The 14753-nt window shown below is 41.2% G+C and overlaps 1 protein-coding gene across 3 annotated transcripts in view; it reads left to right on the top strand.

The window, feature by feature from the left end:
* The window catches only part of TSPAN9 (tetraspanin 9), a 167293-nt gene extending 152686 nt beyond the window's left edge, over positions 1-14607 (top strand). For all 3 annotated transcript variants that reach the window (XM_054514006.1, XM_036384838.2, XM_036384831.2), the window contains 6 exons: positions 6143-6334; positions 7900-7974; positions 9470-9571; positions 10131-10262; positions 10383-10466; positions 11419-14607. In XM_054514006.1, coding sequence (XP_054369981.1) covers positions 6143-6334; positions 7900-7974; positions 9470-9571; positions 10131-10262; positions 10383-10466; positions 11419-11490 — 657 coding nt within the window. In that variant the 3' untranslated portion in view covers positions 11491-14607. The remainder of the gene's footprint in view (positions 1-6142; positions 6335-7899; positions 7975-9469; positions 9572-10130; positions 10263-10382; positions 10467-11418) is intronic.
* The last annotated feature ends 146 nt before the right edge of the window (positions 14608-14753 follow it).

The raw sequence follows: 14753 nt of genomic DNA on the forward strand, positions 1-14753 counted from the left end.
AACTGTGTTCAGCCAATCACAGAGCAGTGGTGTTTGTTAAATGTAAACAAAATGGCAACTCCCTGCCATAAAATGTGCAGGCATTGGAGACACACACACGCAAGTGAGCTGATTCTCTAGCGTGGCAAGAGAGCTCTCCCCATAGGGCTTCCACAGGAAAGAGATTTCATGTGTTCATTAGAAATGACATGGTTTTGTATTTTTCACAAATTAGGAATAACATGGTAGCTGAGGAAATTATAAAATCATAGAAATGTTCCTTGACAGGAATCTCTTCGAGTCATACCAAGTGGTGCTGCTGCTAGTGCTAGCTCAGGTCAACCATAACTGCCTGTAGCAAAGCATTGAAAACCTCTGTGACTGGAGGTTTTGACACCTTTTTGGTAACTTCTTCCAGTGCTGTACTAATTTCTCAGTGAAAGTTTCTCCTAAAGTGCAGCCTGAAGTACCTGAGCTGCCCTTCAGCTGAATAAAGAGAAGTTTAAGCTGTCCTTGACAAACCAAGCAAACCCAGGTCTTACAACTTCTTTCACAGAGCACATCCTTTATTGAAGACTCCAGAGTGACCAGGGAAGACCATCCAGCCCAAAGCTTAAGGCTTCTGGGACACATTTCAAAAACACAGACTGATAAAAGTGTCAGAATTTAATGCTCCTCAGGATAGCTCTCGCTCTGCTTGCTTCACAGAAGATCACAGTCGCTGATGCCTCACTTGAGTTTGTCAGGACCATCCCAGGAGTACTGCTTGGGAAAGTGACTCTAGGAAGATAATAAATGCTTTCTCTGGCAGATGGATTAAGGAAACTCAACATTTGCACAAATTCCAGCTCTGTACCTTCTATTACACACAGGCTGTCAGTACAGCTGTTACAGAACTAGACTCAAAGAAGACATCAAAATTATTCCCTTGCCTTCCATCAATGCTCAGTTCATAGGAATGTTGTAGAGGAGTTTAAATCTGCCACATTGCTCTGGCAGTAGCACTAAGTAGGTTTTATTTGAGTATGTTCACCTACTTCCAGACTCTAATTTTCTAGTATATGGCTGAAGAACTTCTCAGGTTTTGGTGTCCTTGCAGTACTTTAGATCGTATTTAGAAGATGATCTTGCTTTGCAAGAGACCTCTGAGATTGTCAGCTGTTAAGTCCCAGTTTTGATTAATCCTGTGGATTATCTAGACAGTGCAGGAAAATTTATCTAATCTTACCTGAAAATCTCCTTTAAGCACCAGCCCTTTCCAGAGATAGTTTAACCACCCAAATCCAGAGTTGGCAATTGGCATCCAAAAAGTTAATTTGCAGAAAGCCTATCTCTGTTCTGGAGTGTGTTTTGAAGTGGTAGAAACCATGTAGTTCTCACCCCTGCCTCCTTCCAGAAGAGTTATTCTGATCTGTAATACATTAAGATACCATAAATGAAGGAGAGGGGAAAATACTCAAAAACCTCCCAAAACACACAAAAACCCCAGACCCCAGGATCAGAGTGAGAAGACTTTGCTGCTTTATAAGCGCCATTGTCTTCCTTACCTCATCTGCACGCCCATTGGTCAGAGAGTCAATTAGAGAAATGGTAGAAAATCTGTCTTGGAAAGAAGACTTGAGACAGGTCACCTTTATCTTGTGGAACTTACCAAACAGAAGGATAATATTACTGGCAGCTTTTCCAAAGTGTTGCAGACCCCAACAAAGGGGAGGGTTTTGAGAGCCACCTGGACACTGGACACTTTCTGTGCTAGGCTTTGGTGGTGCATTCTGCTTGTCCTCATGGCTTCTTCATGCTTGTCCTTTTGGTGCAGGTCATATTCCTGTTGATTTTCTGTTTCAACAAAAGTTTGTCAGAACCTAATTTAGAGTGTCCTTTTTGTCACGGCAGTTGTCCTAAAATCAGTTCCCAGCTCTGATACTTTTTTTTGCAATCATGCTGTCAGTATTTCCTTATAACAAACCTCCTGTGCTTTTTGCCATTTTATGGGGCCATATATAAGCTGTAGCATGTATTTTTCATTGTATCGTTTTCACTTCAGGCAAGATCTCCTTGGAGCTTTCTGCACTCTGTAACTGGGCCACAGATGGCCATGGGCATGTTATTCGAGGTGGAGTACAAACTGAGACACTTGCTTCTTTTTGTCCCTTGTGGTTGTCTCTCATTATTTAGTTTTTAAATGTCTCTGTTCTATTCCAAGTGTGTTAAGAGCTCTCCTGGTGTTTAAGCAGCACTAGAAGATCTGATGTCAAGAACAAACTCTTTCTCTCTCACGCACCTATTTGTGCAGCTTTTCCATCAAGCATTCTTTGCATGGGATGGAATAACTGCAAAAGTCAACAAGAATATGGCCTCATCCCTTTTCCTCTTGGTAGTGCCTTCCTTATCAGTTTCCTTTTTCTGATGCTGTTCAGTAACTTCAAGGGCAAGTCTATCAATATTATTCAATTAAAAACATTACCAGAATGGGATTTCCTACCCCTTCTTTACCCCAGCTTGTTGCCGCTTGGTAGTTTTGCTGGATTCTGCACACATGATCTTACTCTGAGAAGCACAAAATGTCATTGTTTGTGTACATGCTAAGAAACCACAAATGCTATTACCAATATCAAAAATTATCTAGCCCTTACTGACAGTTGTGGGCACAATGCTTGATTCTTGTGGCGTAATTAATGAATTTACTTCTCAGTTGTGTGAAGCAAAATGTACTACAAATACTTGCTAATATTCCCCTTGTTCCATTATTGGAAAGAACTGAGACACAGGCTGTTGGGTTTTCTGACTGACCTCTAGAGTTGTGAACATTTCATTCACATCCTGTCTAATAATTCCTCCCAGGCTAGATAATCCTGTGCACAATCTCCTTCTGTACAATATGTCAGTCTTGGCATACATCTGACCATCTGTGTTGTCCTTTCCTGGGTCTTGTAAACTCTTCCTGTATCTTTTTTATGGTTAAGGCAGCTAAACTTGGGTATGGTGCTCTATTGTGAAAGTTTGTATTGTTGTATTAGTTCACATACTGCTCAAAAATGAGGAATAAAATAAATGAGCTCCTTCCCTGTTCTGATGATAGCACTTGTCAGGGAAAGGCTTGTTTTGGGTTTTCTTTCTCTCTAAGTTTATCTGGAGTTCTAATTTCCCTCAGAGTATTTGAGACTCTTAATGTTTCCTAGAATGCTTTCTGTTTTCTGGACACAGTGATGAACACAGATAGACATTGAGGTAGTGAAGAGAATTCAAAGTGTGGGAGAACCTGTGAGGAACATTGGTGTTCCTTTTGCTTTTAAGCTCAAAATATGTTTACCATAGCTTGGATAAATTGCCCTGTAAGTAAAAGTGACTGACTTTATGATAGTGTTCTGCAGTGACATAAACAGCAGGGGAAGGAGAGATTTGATGGTTGCCTAGAGGATGATGATTTCTAATCATGAGAGGGAAACGAGCCAACATTTTTTGAGAAGAAAAATCCAGTGAAATTTATTACTCTCTTGAACCATTTCTCTGGGGAAGGAAAGTCAGTGCCATCACTCTTACCCAATTAAATACCAAGCAGCATATATTATTTAATTATATGGTGAAAAATGAATTAATGAGATGACTTGATATATTCTTCTGCTTTCACACTCCAGGATTCAGTTGTTCTGAACAGAAAGAGGTGGATCCTGTGAGAATAAATACTTGTCAGAGCATTTTTGTAGTGTTCACATGGTATAAAAAATGAGACTGGTATAGAATAAAATGTCAGTGAAAGGTATTTTATTGCTGGAATCCTAGCCAGCTTTGGTTGGTATGGTTGTATGCAATTAAGTCCCATGTCAGTGGAATTATTTGGGATTTTTTTAAAGAAGCACGAGTGAAAAAAAGCATTTGTCATGGGACCTGAAGTTTAAAGCATAAATTTTAGCTTCAGCAGTACTGCTATGCAGTAGAATGGCAGAGAGGAAAACAGAGAAGAAAGCACAAAAATCGAGGAGCTGTGGAGAGAAGAGATAGGAAATTTGTCTTAAACTTTTAGTGCTATTTGGTATGGGATGCCACCTTGTGGAAGTTGTTAGGTTGTCATGTCTTTTATCAAATCTGACTTTTTACTCTTCAGGCACTAAAGAATCCCAGTTGCATAGATCAGCCTTTATAGCCCCTCCATCACCTGATATTTTATGTAATCTGAACTTCCAGTGTTACTCTGCCTTCCCTCATTTAAGAATTAGGTGTTTCTGACTATTTATAAGTAAACATAAACATGAACCTTCTGGAGTAATCTCCTAGCCGCCTTTCTCTTCTGGACCAAATCTCTTTCAAGGATTGTGCTGCAGGATTTTTTCAAATGGTTAAGAGACACTGGCTAAGGCTTCTTTCTTCTATTTCTTTTGCTACGATCTCATAATTGGTGTTGGATTCTGAGGTGTCATTCTTTATGGGCTGAGCTTTGTATTAATTGTATGTACTCCTTTTTGTCCTCTACTTGTCCTTCCTCTGTAAGCTTTTTTCCCTGAGCTTGCTCTTACCACCTCCTTGTTTATCTGAAGTGATCTATTGCTTTTGGCCTAATGATTCCAGAATTCATTGCACTCTTTCAAAACACTTGAGCTAAGGCTGTGACTTCAGAACTTAATAGAGTATGAAAGTCCAAGGAAGACATTTGTGAATGACCTTTGAAGTGTGAAATCAGGATCTTATGGAAAGTTACACTGAACAATTTTGGTCTTTGGTAGAAACTTCTTTGGAAACATTTACAGACTCATCCGTGGAGTGTCATGAAGTCATTGATTAAAGTGCCATCAGCTAATGGCAATGGCAGCCCTGGCAGCTTAGAAATGTCATTTAATACTTTAAATGAATGTTGTGTGGTGAGAGCTGTTCCTGACTTCCTGAACCATTAAGCTCTCAGCCCCTGCCTGCAGTTTTCATCTAATGGTGGAAACAGCTGAACCACAGGGTGGATTCCTGAGTGAGCTTGAGGCACCAAAACTGCAGCAATTCAAGGACAGAGTAGATGAAATTTAAAGCAGGAGCAGTAGGGTGGCTGATTCCATGAGCTGCAGACAGTTTGAACCTGTGGCCATGTCCACTGGGTCCTGCAGCAGAATATGATCAGGTGGCTTCTGTTTTGCATCCCCCCAGAGCTCTTTACTACTCCAAGTTCAAACTGACCTTGCTGACATCTCATGAAAGGCAATGAGAAATCAATTCAAGCTCATTTAGTGGAGAGGACCAATTTGAAGGAAAAGATGAAAGTCCTACCCTGCCACATGCATGTGTGTATGTTTTGTACCAGTCTTTTCATAGGGATAGCTGGTGTTTGACTTTCTCCCACTACTCACATTCCTGTTGCAGCTGTGTCCAGCTCTATGATAGGACACAGATGTTGTGACATTTATCCATACCTGGTGATGCAAAGCTCCCCAGCCACTCTGTGGAGTTACTGTGTGTTGAGTTTTGGAAGAAGAAGTGCTTCCCAGTCTCCTTACAAGAATCCTGAATGTTTCCTCTGTGTTACCCAGTGCATTTGTTACTCTGCTTCCCTTGGGAATGCCTGTGAGCATCTTGCATAAGGCTTGAGCTTCCTGTACATAATGTATCTAGAAATCTGATTTTAATGACATTTTGAGATCACTGACTATCAACACTAATGCTATGAGAACTTGTACTAAAACTCAACCTGGGTACTGTGACTGGGCATTTTATGACAAATATTTCCTGAAATTATGCTTTTGATTGTAAATGTCTTCAGGTCTTCCTTGCCTCCTGTAGGATAAGGCAATACAGGGCTGAATACTCTGAGACATTGCAGATGACTGCACAAATAAGTGCAACAGAACATTCGTTCAAATAATATTTTTTATTTTCACAGAGAAAGATTGCACTGGGTTGCTGTTGGGACATCAATGGGTAGTTCTGGTTTAATGTGCTAAGTCTCTCAGAAGAGAATTCTGCCATCTAGTGGCTTTTAAATAGAATTATGAGTACAGGTGACGTGACCAAGTCTAAGTACAAACATTTAATTTCACTTTGTTTCAACATCAAGACACTGAGAGCATTACTTCAGAACATTTACCTGAGAACTTGCTTGTGAAATTCTTTCTTTTCAGAGTTTTGAGGGAAGGAGACAATGACATTTCTGTTAATGGTGAGACCTTTCTTTTGTTTGTCTCTGCAGTTATGTGGCTGTGGTCTGCTGGGCGTAGGCATCTGGCTGTCAGTGTCACAAGGGAACTTCGCCACGTTTTCTCCCAGCTTCCCATCGCTTTCAGCTGCCAACCTAGTCATTGCCATTGGCACAGTGATCATGGTGACCGGCTTCCTGGGCTGCCTAGGTGCTATCAAGGAAAACAAGTGCCTGCTGTTGAGTGTAAGACATCGATATTCCTTTTCACTAAAAACAGTGGCTCTTGCCTTGTAATTATTTTATTTGAATGACCTGTGCAAAATAGTCTTGTGGCTCACTGTGACATTGTCCTTGGCTTTCAATCTTCTGTAGGCTTGCAGTACAACATCCCACAGCTTTGGTCACAGTGATATCAATGGTGTATTAGCAAATCTGTCCTTGTTACTATGTGCTCTAATGTATTAGGTAGCAAAGCAAATTGCTATCAGTCACTTCTGAATGGTTGAGCATGAACTGTAGGATCAACCTGGATACCCTTCTGGAAATGTCTGTTGGAAGGACTGACTGAAAAAATTTTTTGTTCAAAGCCTCTCATGGCTATTTTCTACATTGCTCTTATCTAAGGCCTTTGTCAGAGGATGGTGGAAACCATCTGAGCCAAAGTTAAGAAGTCAAGGTCTCTGCCAGGCCTTATCAGTAAAAAATAAATAGTCTGACCCTCAAAATTCTCTGACCAGCACTGAAGCACAGAGGTTGGGAACCTGTCTCAGAAAACACAGTGTGGATCTTCTCTCTTGCATAAACCCAGGAGGCTTCATCATTAGCTTCCCTGACTAATAATAGAAGGTTATATGGGGGAATATATAATACCCTCCCCCCCCCCCATATAAATATCCCTCTCCAAAAAAAAGGCTGGGGAGAGGAGAACCCCCCTGCAAGGAGATGCGTATTGTGGCAGAAGGTGGGAGGAGGGCTTTCAAGGCCGACGGGTTCAAATTCAGTCACAGCTTACAAATCCAGATGCTGTGACATTAAGGAGCAGATTTTCCTTGTGCAAAACTTTCTTATATGGCATTGGGGAACAGCTGGGCAGAATTCCTTAAACCACCTCAGAGAATTAAACTGGAGGCAAAATGTGCACCTAGTTTTTTGCTATCTGATTGCTTCGTTTTGTGTGTTGTACAGTTAGGAAAGCAGAGATTACTGTTGAAGTCCATGTGACTCACCCACACTAACTGCAACACCAGCTTCATTTTTAAAAAAGATTGTATATTCTTACGAGGTTCTGCAAAAGTAATTTTATACTACCATGACTGTCATGAGTTTCCAGTTGAAGAGCTAGCTGGGCTCCACACTGCTTCTTCCCCAGTGTCTGGGGGTCAGGTGCCATACCTGTCTGGAGTCCACCAGGGCATAAAGGCATGAAAATAAATGCCTACTTGGCCTGAAAAGTAGTGAGGAACAGCTAGAACTCACACTTGGGATGCCTCTGCAGAGAGAGAAATTTCAGATACAGAGCTGGGAATTGAAGTGCTGAGTAATATGATGACTATTCCACAGTCACATGTGGTTCAAGCCCATCTGCTAGGGAATCATTTCTGAGGCACATCACATTCATCTTTGCGCTAAGGGATTTAGCATCTGTCCTGTAGTCTCTATGAAGGAAAGAGACTCCCAGGACTGTGTGCTGTCACAGCAGTCAAAAGGAGCAGGACAAAAGCATGGCTGAAACCTGCAACCTGGTAGTAACCAGGTTTACTCTCTACTTGGCAAGTGTGTATACACTGTCTCTTTTTTCTTTGTTCTAGTTTTTCATCGTTTTGCTGATAATTCTCCTGGCTGAGCTGATATTAGTCATTTTATTCTTTGTTTATATGGACAAGGTAAGCAAATATGCCATATTGATTAAGTATCTTTACTAGCATGTAAACCAGGTTTAGTTTTTTGTTTGATGAAAGTATGTGAGTTCCTGGATCTTCACTTTGGTGAAGGTTTAACCTTGAGATTTTGGCTGTTTATTGTAAGCTACTTCTGAAGGGGGAGGAGGAAGTGACGAGGAGAAAAAGCAGGAGACAAGTCCCTGAAATAAAACCATGGTCCAGAGCCTCCCTTTTCATCTTGTCCTGAAATCTTAGATAGCCTTCAACATGTTTGATGTCTGCAGGCTGATCATCTTGTAGTCCTGGGTTGTGGAAGGTCCTGTTTAAAACCTTATAGCTTCTTAGGGCCAGCCTTGGAACAGGACTGGAGGAGAGAGGCATGAGATATTCACAGGTTATTCCAAATGCCACCAGTTGTCTCACTTGACTGGGCAGTCCCAGAGAGTTTAGTGTGAGTGCAAAATGGATCAAGAGATAGTTTCTCATAAAGCCCATCTGTAGGAATCTGCTATCTTGGAGTGACTAAGTGACTTAAGCACAACTGGCTGGCCCATCAGATACATAACAGTGCAAAAGTGACTGGGGAACTGGAGACCTCTGCTAAACACAGGACAGAACCTTACAGTATGAATATGTCCAGATTTATTCTAAAACAGCTCCTCCCAGACCTTTATCTCTTCTCAGGTTGTCATTATGATGCCTGCTACTTTCAGGGAGCTGAGGTGAACTGCTGATTTTGACTGGGCTGTAAAAGAGGGATGAAACAGATCTTATAAAATCATTGACCTTTATGCCAGGACCATAATCCTTTCTCTTCTACCAGCTCACTACTGTCAGAGGCAAGGTACATTCCTGCCTGCATCCAGGACTCTGGGCTCAGACTGAAATTAAAACAAGAAATGGCACATCTCAGATATCCTGTTAAGCATTTCAGCTTTGTCTTCTAAAGAAAGAAGAGCACATTTGAAAGTCATAAATCCTGGGTCCAAGCTTGGTCCCACAAGGAGAAAAACAATAACGTCTCTTTTCAACTGATTTTGTACTGGCTATTGACTGTAGCCTGCCTGAACCCATGCAAGAATAACTCCACTAAGGTTGGGAAGCCGGGACTCTGGGTTTGTGGTATTAGCAAATTAAAACAGGCCACAGGTTAAGGCAGGAGAGGCTGCTGTGGTGTATTGCCAACAGCTGCCTCTGGCAAGGTTACAGCAAGCTCAGCAGAGATGCTGTTCATTTTCAGTTAGTTTTAATCAGATGATTCTGGCAGAGGTCTCCTATCTCAAGAGAATTAACCCACTGTTTTGCAATCTGAGGGAGAGACTAGGCCTTGACAGCTGCTTAAAGGTCCCAATGATTTATGAAGCTGAAGCTTTTTATCCATCTTAAGTTTGTGGTGAGAGAAGGTAAAAGATGGACATTTTCTATGTGTGTTTGTACCATTTAGTCCTTTCCTCTGAACAGCAGTGCATTGACTTCCTCTGTCTTCTACATGGTGCAGGTCAGTGAGAGTGCAAAGAAGGATTTGAAGGAAGGAATGAAGCTGTACAATTCAGAAAATAATATTGGACTGAAAAATGCATGGAATATCATTCAAGCAGAGGTAACAATAGTAAAAAAGTAACTATTTGGTCATCAAGGCTGCTGCAGTGGCATCCATACCTAGTCTAAAAGATGGCTAATGCAGGTTTTGATTTCTGATTTTGTTCTCTTGAACATGCAGGGAATACTGTGAAACCGAGGATCAAAGCGTACTCTGTAAGGTGAAAGATGCTCACCTGTCTGGGATTCTCTGTGGCTATTACAGGCATAGAGATGATCTGTAAGAGCAGAGAGGCAGCAAAACCTGCATGGGTGGCACTGCAGTTTTGGAAGGATTTTGCTTTTAGCAGTTGTGGGCTTATTACCTTGTTTTGGTGTTTGGGCCTGTGTCTCAAGAAGATTTGGGACTGGAGCCATTTATTTTCTTTGGTTTTGTTTTTTCTTTGTGTTTTTCAATATTTGCTTTAGGTGATCAGCAACTACAGAATACCTTAAAACTACCAAAGTGTTGTGGTGAACTTTTTGAAAATACAGAGTGGTTTAGTGGAAATAAAAGTTTGTGGTTGTGCGTGATTTACAAATTGTGCTAGTTAATTTATTAATCCTTTACTTCTGCACAGATGAAATGCTGTGGTGTAAATGACTATACGGATTGGTACCCAGTGCTGGGAGAAAACATTGTTCCAGACCGATGTTGTATGGAAAACTCCCAAGACTGTGGACGGAACTCTACTGAATCACTGTGGAAAACGGTAAGGCTCACTTTGCCCAGGTCAAGTCTTAGGTAGGGGTGGGAAGGAACAAAATAGAGGGAATGCACATGAAAGAAAATGTGACCTTGGGGTTTCAATTTTCATCTTTCATCATTTCAGGGATGTTATGAGAAAGTCATGAGCTGGTTTGATGACAATAAGCATGTCCTCGGCTCGATTGGGATGTGTGTCCTCATAATGCAGGTAATACCGGTCTGATGTTTTTCAACATGCCTTTGATTTGCTGTCAGCATTCTTGGCTCTGCTGTGTGAAAAGTGATGCTCAACTGCTTTGAGTTAGAATCTTATTTCAAAAATGTCAGATTTATTTATGAGTTAATTTAAGGCCATATGCTCAGAAGGAAGCAGGTCAGTAATTGGTCCTGCAAAGAAGACATGCTACACTGGGGTTTTGCTTGCCCGTATTTTGACTTCAGGGTACCTCTTTGGAGTTCCCATATTAAGCCATCTGTTACACTGTCCTTTCAGGAACTGGTTGATTTTTCATTTTGAAAGCAAGTTCTAGAAATTACCAAATTAGTCAAATCATGGCCACTGAACTAAGGAGGTTGATGTGTTAAAAAAAAACAAGTGCAGAAGTATGATAATAATCTAAGGTTTTGGGGTTCTTGCTCTGGGGAAGTGGTCACGGCACCAAGCTTGCCAGAGTTCAAGCATTTGGAAAATGCTCTCAGGCACATGTTGTGATTTTTGTTATCCTGTGCAGGGCCAGGAGTTGGACTCAATGATCCTTGTGGGTCCCTTCAGGATATTCTATGATTCTATCACTGCCATACTTTTGGGGGAGAATATCTGAATCTGATCTTTTCAGTCACAGTTCTCTGACTGTAAACAAGCAGAAATTGTTGGGTCAAAGGGAAGAATGACCTGTATGTACTGATTCCAAAAAATTGTTGCATGTACAACAAAGAACCCCAAGAACTTTTTTGCCTCCATCTGTGCTCTGACAGATACAACCCTGGACATCACTATGTGCCTGAACAACATACAGTCAGATTTACTGCTCAGTGTTGAAGCTTGAGACATATGGCTAGTATAGAATGACTGTTCAAGCTACAGCTGGGCCACAAACACAGGTCAGCAGTGTAGTTTTGGCAACTTTCCTGTACTAAAGCCCTTATTTGTTTTCCTTCAGATTCTTGGCATGGCCTTCTCCATGACACTATTCCAGCAGATTCACAGGACTGGCAAAAAATATGATGCCTAAAGCCTCGGAAACATTATCACATCAAACCTTCTGTCTCATCATAAAAATGAACACAAAGAATGACTGCAAGGAGCATCACACCTAGCCCTGCTGAGGAAATCCGTCCCATTGACAGATCCACTTCGTTGTTACTTGTCCAGTTATTATCACAACTTATTTGACTCATTTTTTCTTCTGTTTCACATTTGCCATTTATTTGCCAAAGAGGGGGGAAACTCCCCAAACAAATGGATTTTCTACACAAAATCATAGATCTGCTCTAAGAATGTTTCTTAACTTAAGAAAATGTTTTGCTCTACTAATCCATGCTATATGTGCGAAAATTATGTGTGTTTGACATCAAGGAAGAATTCTTCAAAGTCTTCCATTAGGCTTTCAACCCTTATGTCTGATTTACTGGAAGATTCGGAAAAGCCACTCTAACTGAGAGTCCTAGGATTTGGAGCTGCTTTGCTTTGCAGCTTCTTGTACCTTACGGTGTATACTTTTTTATTATGATAATGATTATTATTATGATGGATATAGCTTAGAATTTAGTTGCCTGACTTATAACTTCTTACTGTTTTTGGTTTTACACATCTATTGTACATTAATTTGGGAACCGCTGTGCGATCTCCAGAGGACCTGTTTTGCAAAGTTGATAGTAGGTGCGGGCAAAGACATAACTTTTCTCAAGTCCATGGGGAGGCAGCACCTACCTTTATTAGGGCCTTGATGCCCTTACTGTAATAAAGGTATTTCCTTTAAAATCAGAGACTCTGTCCTCAGATGGAATGCAAAGCCTTCCCACTGGACCAGATGATGAGCTTCCTGCTTCTGCGAGGCAAAGTTCCAATGCCTTTACTCACCCAAAGCAGTGCCTGGCTGCTTTATGTCATGCTACTTTGAAAGCTAAAAGCACTGACTAAGCAAGTTACTGCCAGCACAAAGGAGAGAGATTGCAGTCTGACCTACTGGCAGCAGACTTCACTGACTGTGTTGTCTGCTTCAGAAAGTTTGCCCAAGGCATGGCAAGCTGCTGGATGTGAAGGAAGGGGATGGCAATTTGATGGCACCATTATCATGCCATGGCCTTTGTTATAGCAATATCCTCAGGCTAAAGACAGCTACCTCCCTTAGCTAGAAAGGACAGTTTTATTATGAGTGACCAGATGATGCAGGAAAGGGGCAATTTCCACAACAGCACTGGGAGATGATCCGTATTGGCACACCTTCAGTAGAGAATTGTTTTTTGCTGACAGATAACCAAGTTCATCCACTGGAGTAGTTTACTCAATGCATATTTTTACTAACATTCCTGTTAGAAAACTTGAACATGTATTTCTCCACTTTGAATGCTTCTTCATTGCAAGGGGCACCCACTTACCCGTTGTTACAGGTTTTTGCTGTTTTGTGAAGGAAGAAGGAAAGGCTCAGACAATGGAGGATGCTGTGATCAAACTTCAGTCAGGGCTTGACTCAGCCCTGAAAGAAACACTGCTTTTTGCATGGACAGCTGTCAGAAGTGACCTTCAAAGGTTACCTCATCCAGTGTCACACCCAAAGAGGTATTGACACATAGGTGAGATGGGGTTCAGTATGACATTATTGGGCTGAGTTTCAGAAACTGTTGTGGATTAAGATTTTGTGCCTTTCAGAGCCACGCCATCTCAAACTACTCCTCTGGTAAACAAGATTCTATTAATGTCCAGTCTGAATATTCATACTTAAAGCTGTAAAAATATGTAATTTTCATTGTATCATTCAGCCTATCCTTTTCCTTGTGGGCTGAAATAGCCACTTTATACCTGGGAGGTTTTAGTCCCCTATTTATCTTCCTAATAATTCCTGCATGCATCTGTACATCTGGTAGCAATAGTGTTTTGTGTGGCTTACATGCCACTTTTTTGAGTTCCTATGAAATCAGTGTGATAGGAAGGAGTGTGAATGTGTGGGAGATAGAGATGAATTTGGGGGTTGCAGTGAAGAAGAAGGTTACTATTCTTAAAGCACAGCCCTTGCCCATATGAGCACAATGCCCAAATTTCACAGGGCTCTGGTTTCCCACTGAAGCAGACAAGGCCATATGGGTTCAGATATTTCAGTTGGATTGCCCTTGAAGGAATCAGGGAAGAAGCAGAGGGAAAGCACAGAAACTGAATCCAGTTTTACTTCCATTTCTAACAAAAATTGGGACCAGGAGCATCTGAGCCTCACTGGAGATGGCTGTTCCACCTTGAAAAAGGGGCTCTGATGCCCAGTGTATCTGCTGCTACATGTAAGACTGTATCCAAAGTTGCTAAGATGTGTTCCCATTTTTGCAAGAAAAGAAGGGATGGTTTTTGTCTGATGGCTCCACTGCATTCTCCCTTTGGGCAGAGGTGCTTAGCTTTCTCTAGATTTTCTGGTGCTCAAAAAGAGCCAGGTGCAGGGCTGAGTAGGAGCATCATCTCTGTCCTTTTGGGTCGCACAGTGGTATCTGCCGCATTTTACATTTTAATCTGCAGTCAGTTTTTGTACAAAAATGGTAAAATATATTAGTGAAAGTAATAAGGAAATAAAAGATGTTTATGAGTAACTCAGAGATGAAATGTGTAGTTGCAAACTCAGCTACTTTGCCTTCCATCCAAACTTATTTTTCTAGAATGCTTCATTCCATTTCACGATCTAGAAGCATAGATCCTGAAATCTTTTTTTAATGACTACTTTAGGCATTTTAAGCACAGTATTAAGTGAGATAGTTACATGAGCTTCATGTATTCATCTCTATGAAGCCACCTACAGGAGAGGAGTCAAAAGCAGGACTGATTTGTGTCTCTAGCTGACTCTCTGATGTGGGAGGTGATGACAGACATCCTCAAAGATGCAGAAAGGTAATACCACTTTCCAGGCAGCAAAAAACAGCTCTGGAAAGTGTGAGGTTGCAGCAGTCGGTTTGTCAGAGAAGGCACTAATTGTCCTGTAAACTGGTCAAAGGGAGCTTTGACTCATGTATGTATGCACTTTTTTTTGCTTATGCTGGTGGGTGGCTGCCTGTGTGTTTTCCCCAAATGTCACTCTGATTATTTAACTATAAGTTTTTAGCATGTTTTTAAATAAAAACTGATACTGAGTAAAAGTATCTTTAATATACACAAATATTGGTTTGTAAAAATGCATACCTCCCTGTATCTCTAATTCATGAAAGCACAGTTCAAGTCTGTGAAAGTGCTGTTTCTCTGAGTGTTCCTTCAGACTGTAGCATACCTGCTGTCTTACTGTCCTTCATGCTCGGGAGCTGCCAC

The sequence above is a fragment of the Molothrus ater genome, chromosome 2, assembly GCF_012460135.2.
Source record: "Molothrus ater isolate BHLD 08-10-18 breed brown headed cowbird chromosome 2, BPBGC_Mater_1.1, whole genome shotgun sequence".
Taxonomy (NCBI): domain Eukaryota; kingdom Metazoa; phylum Chordata; class Aves; order Passeriformes; family Icteridae; genus Molothrus; species Molothrus ater.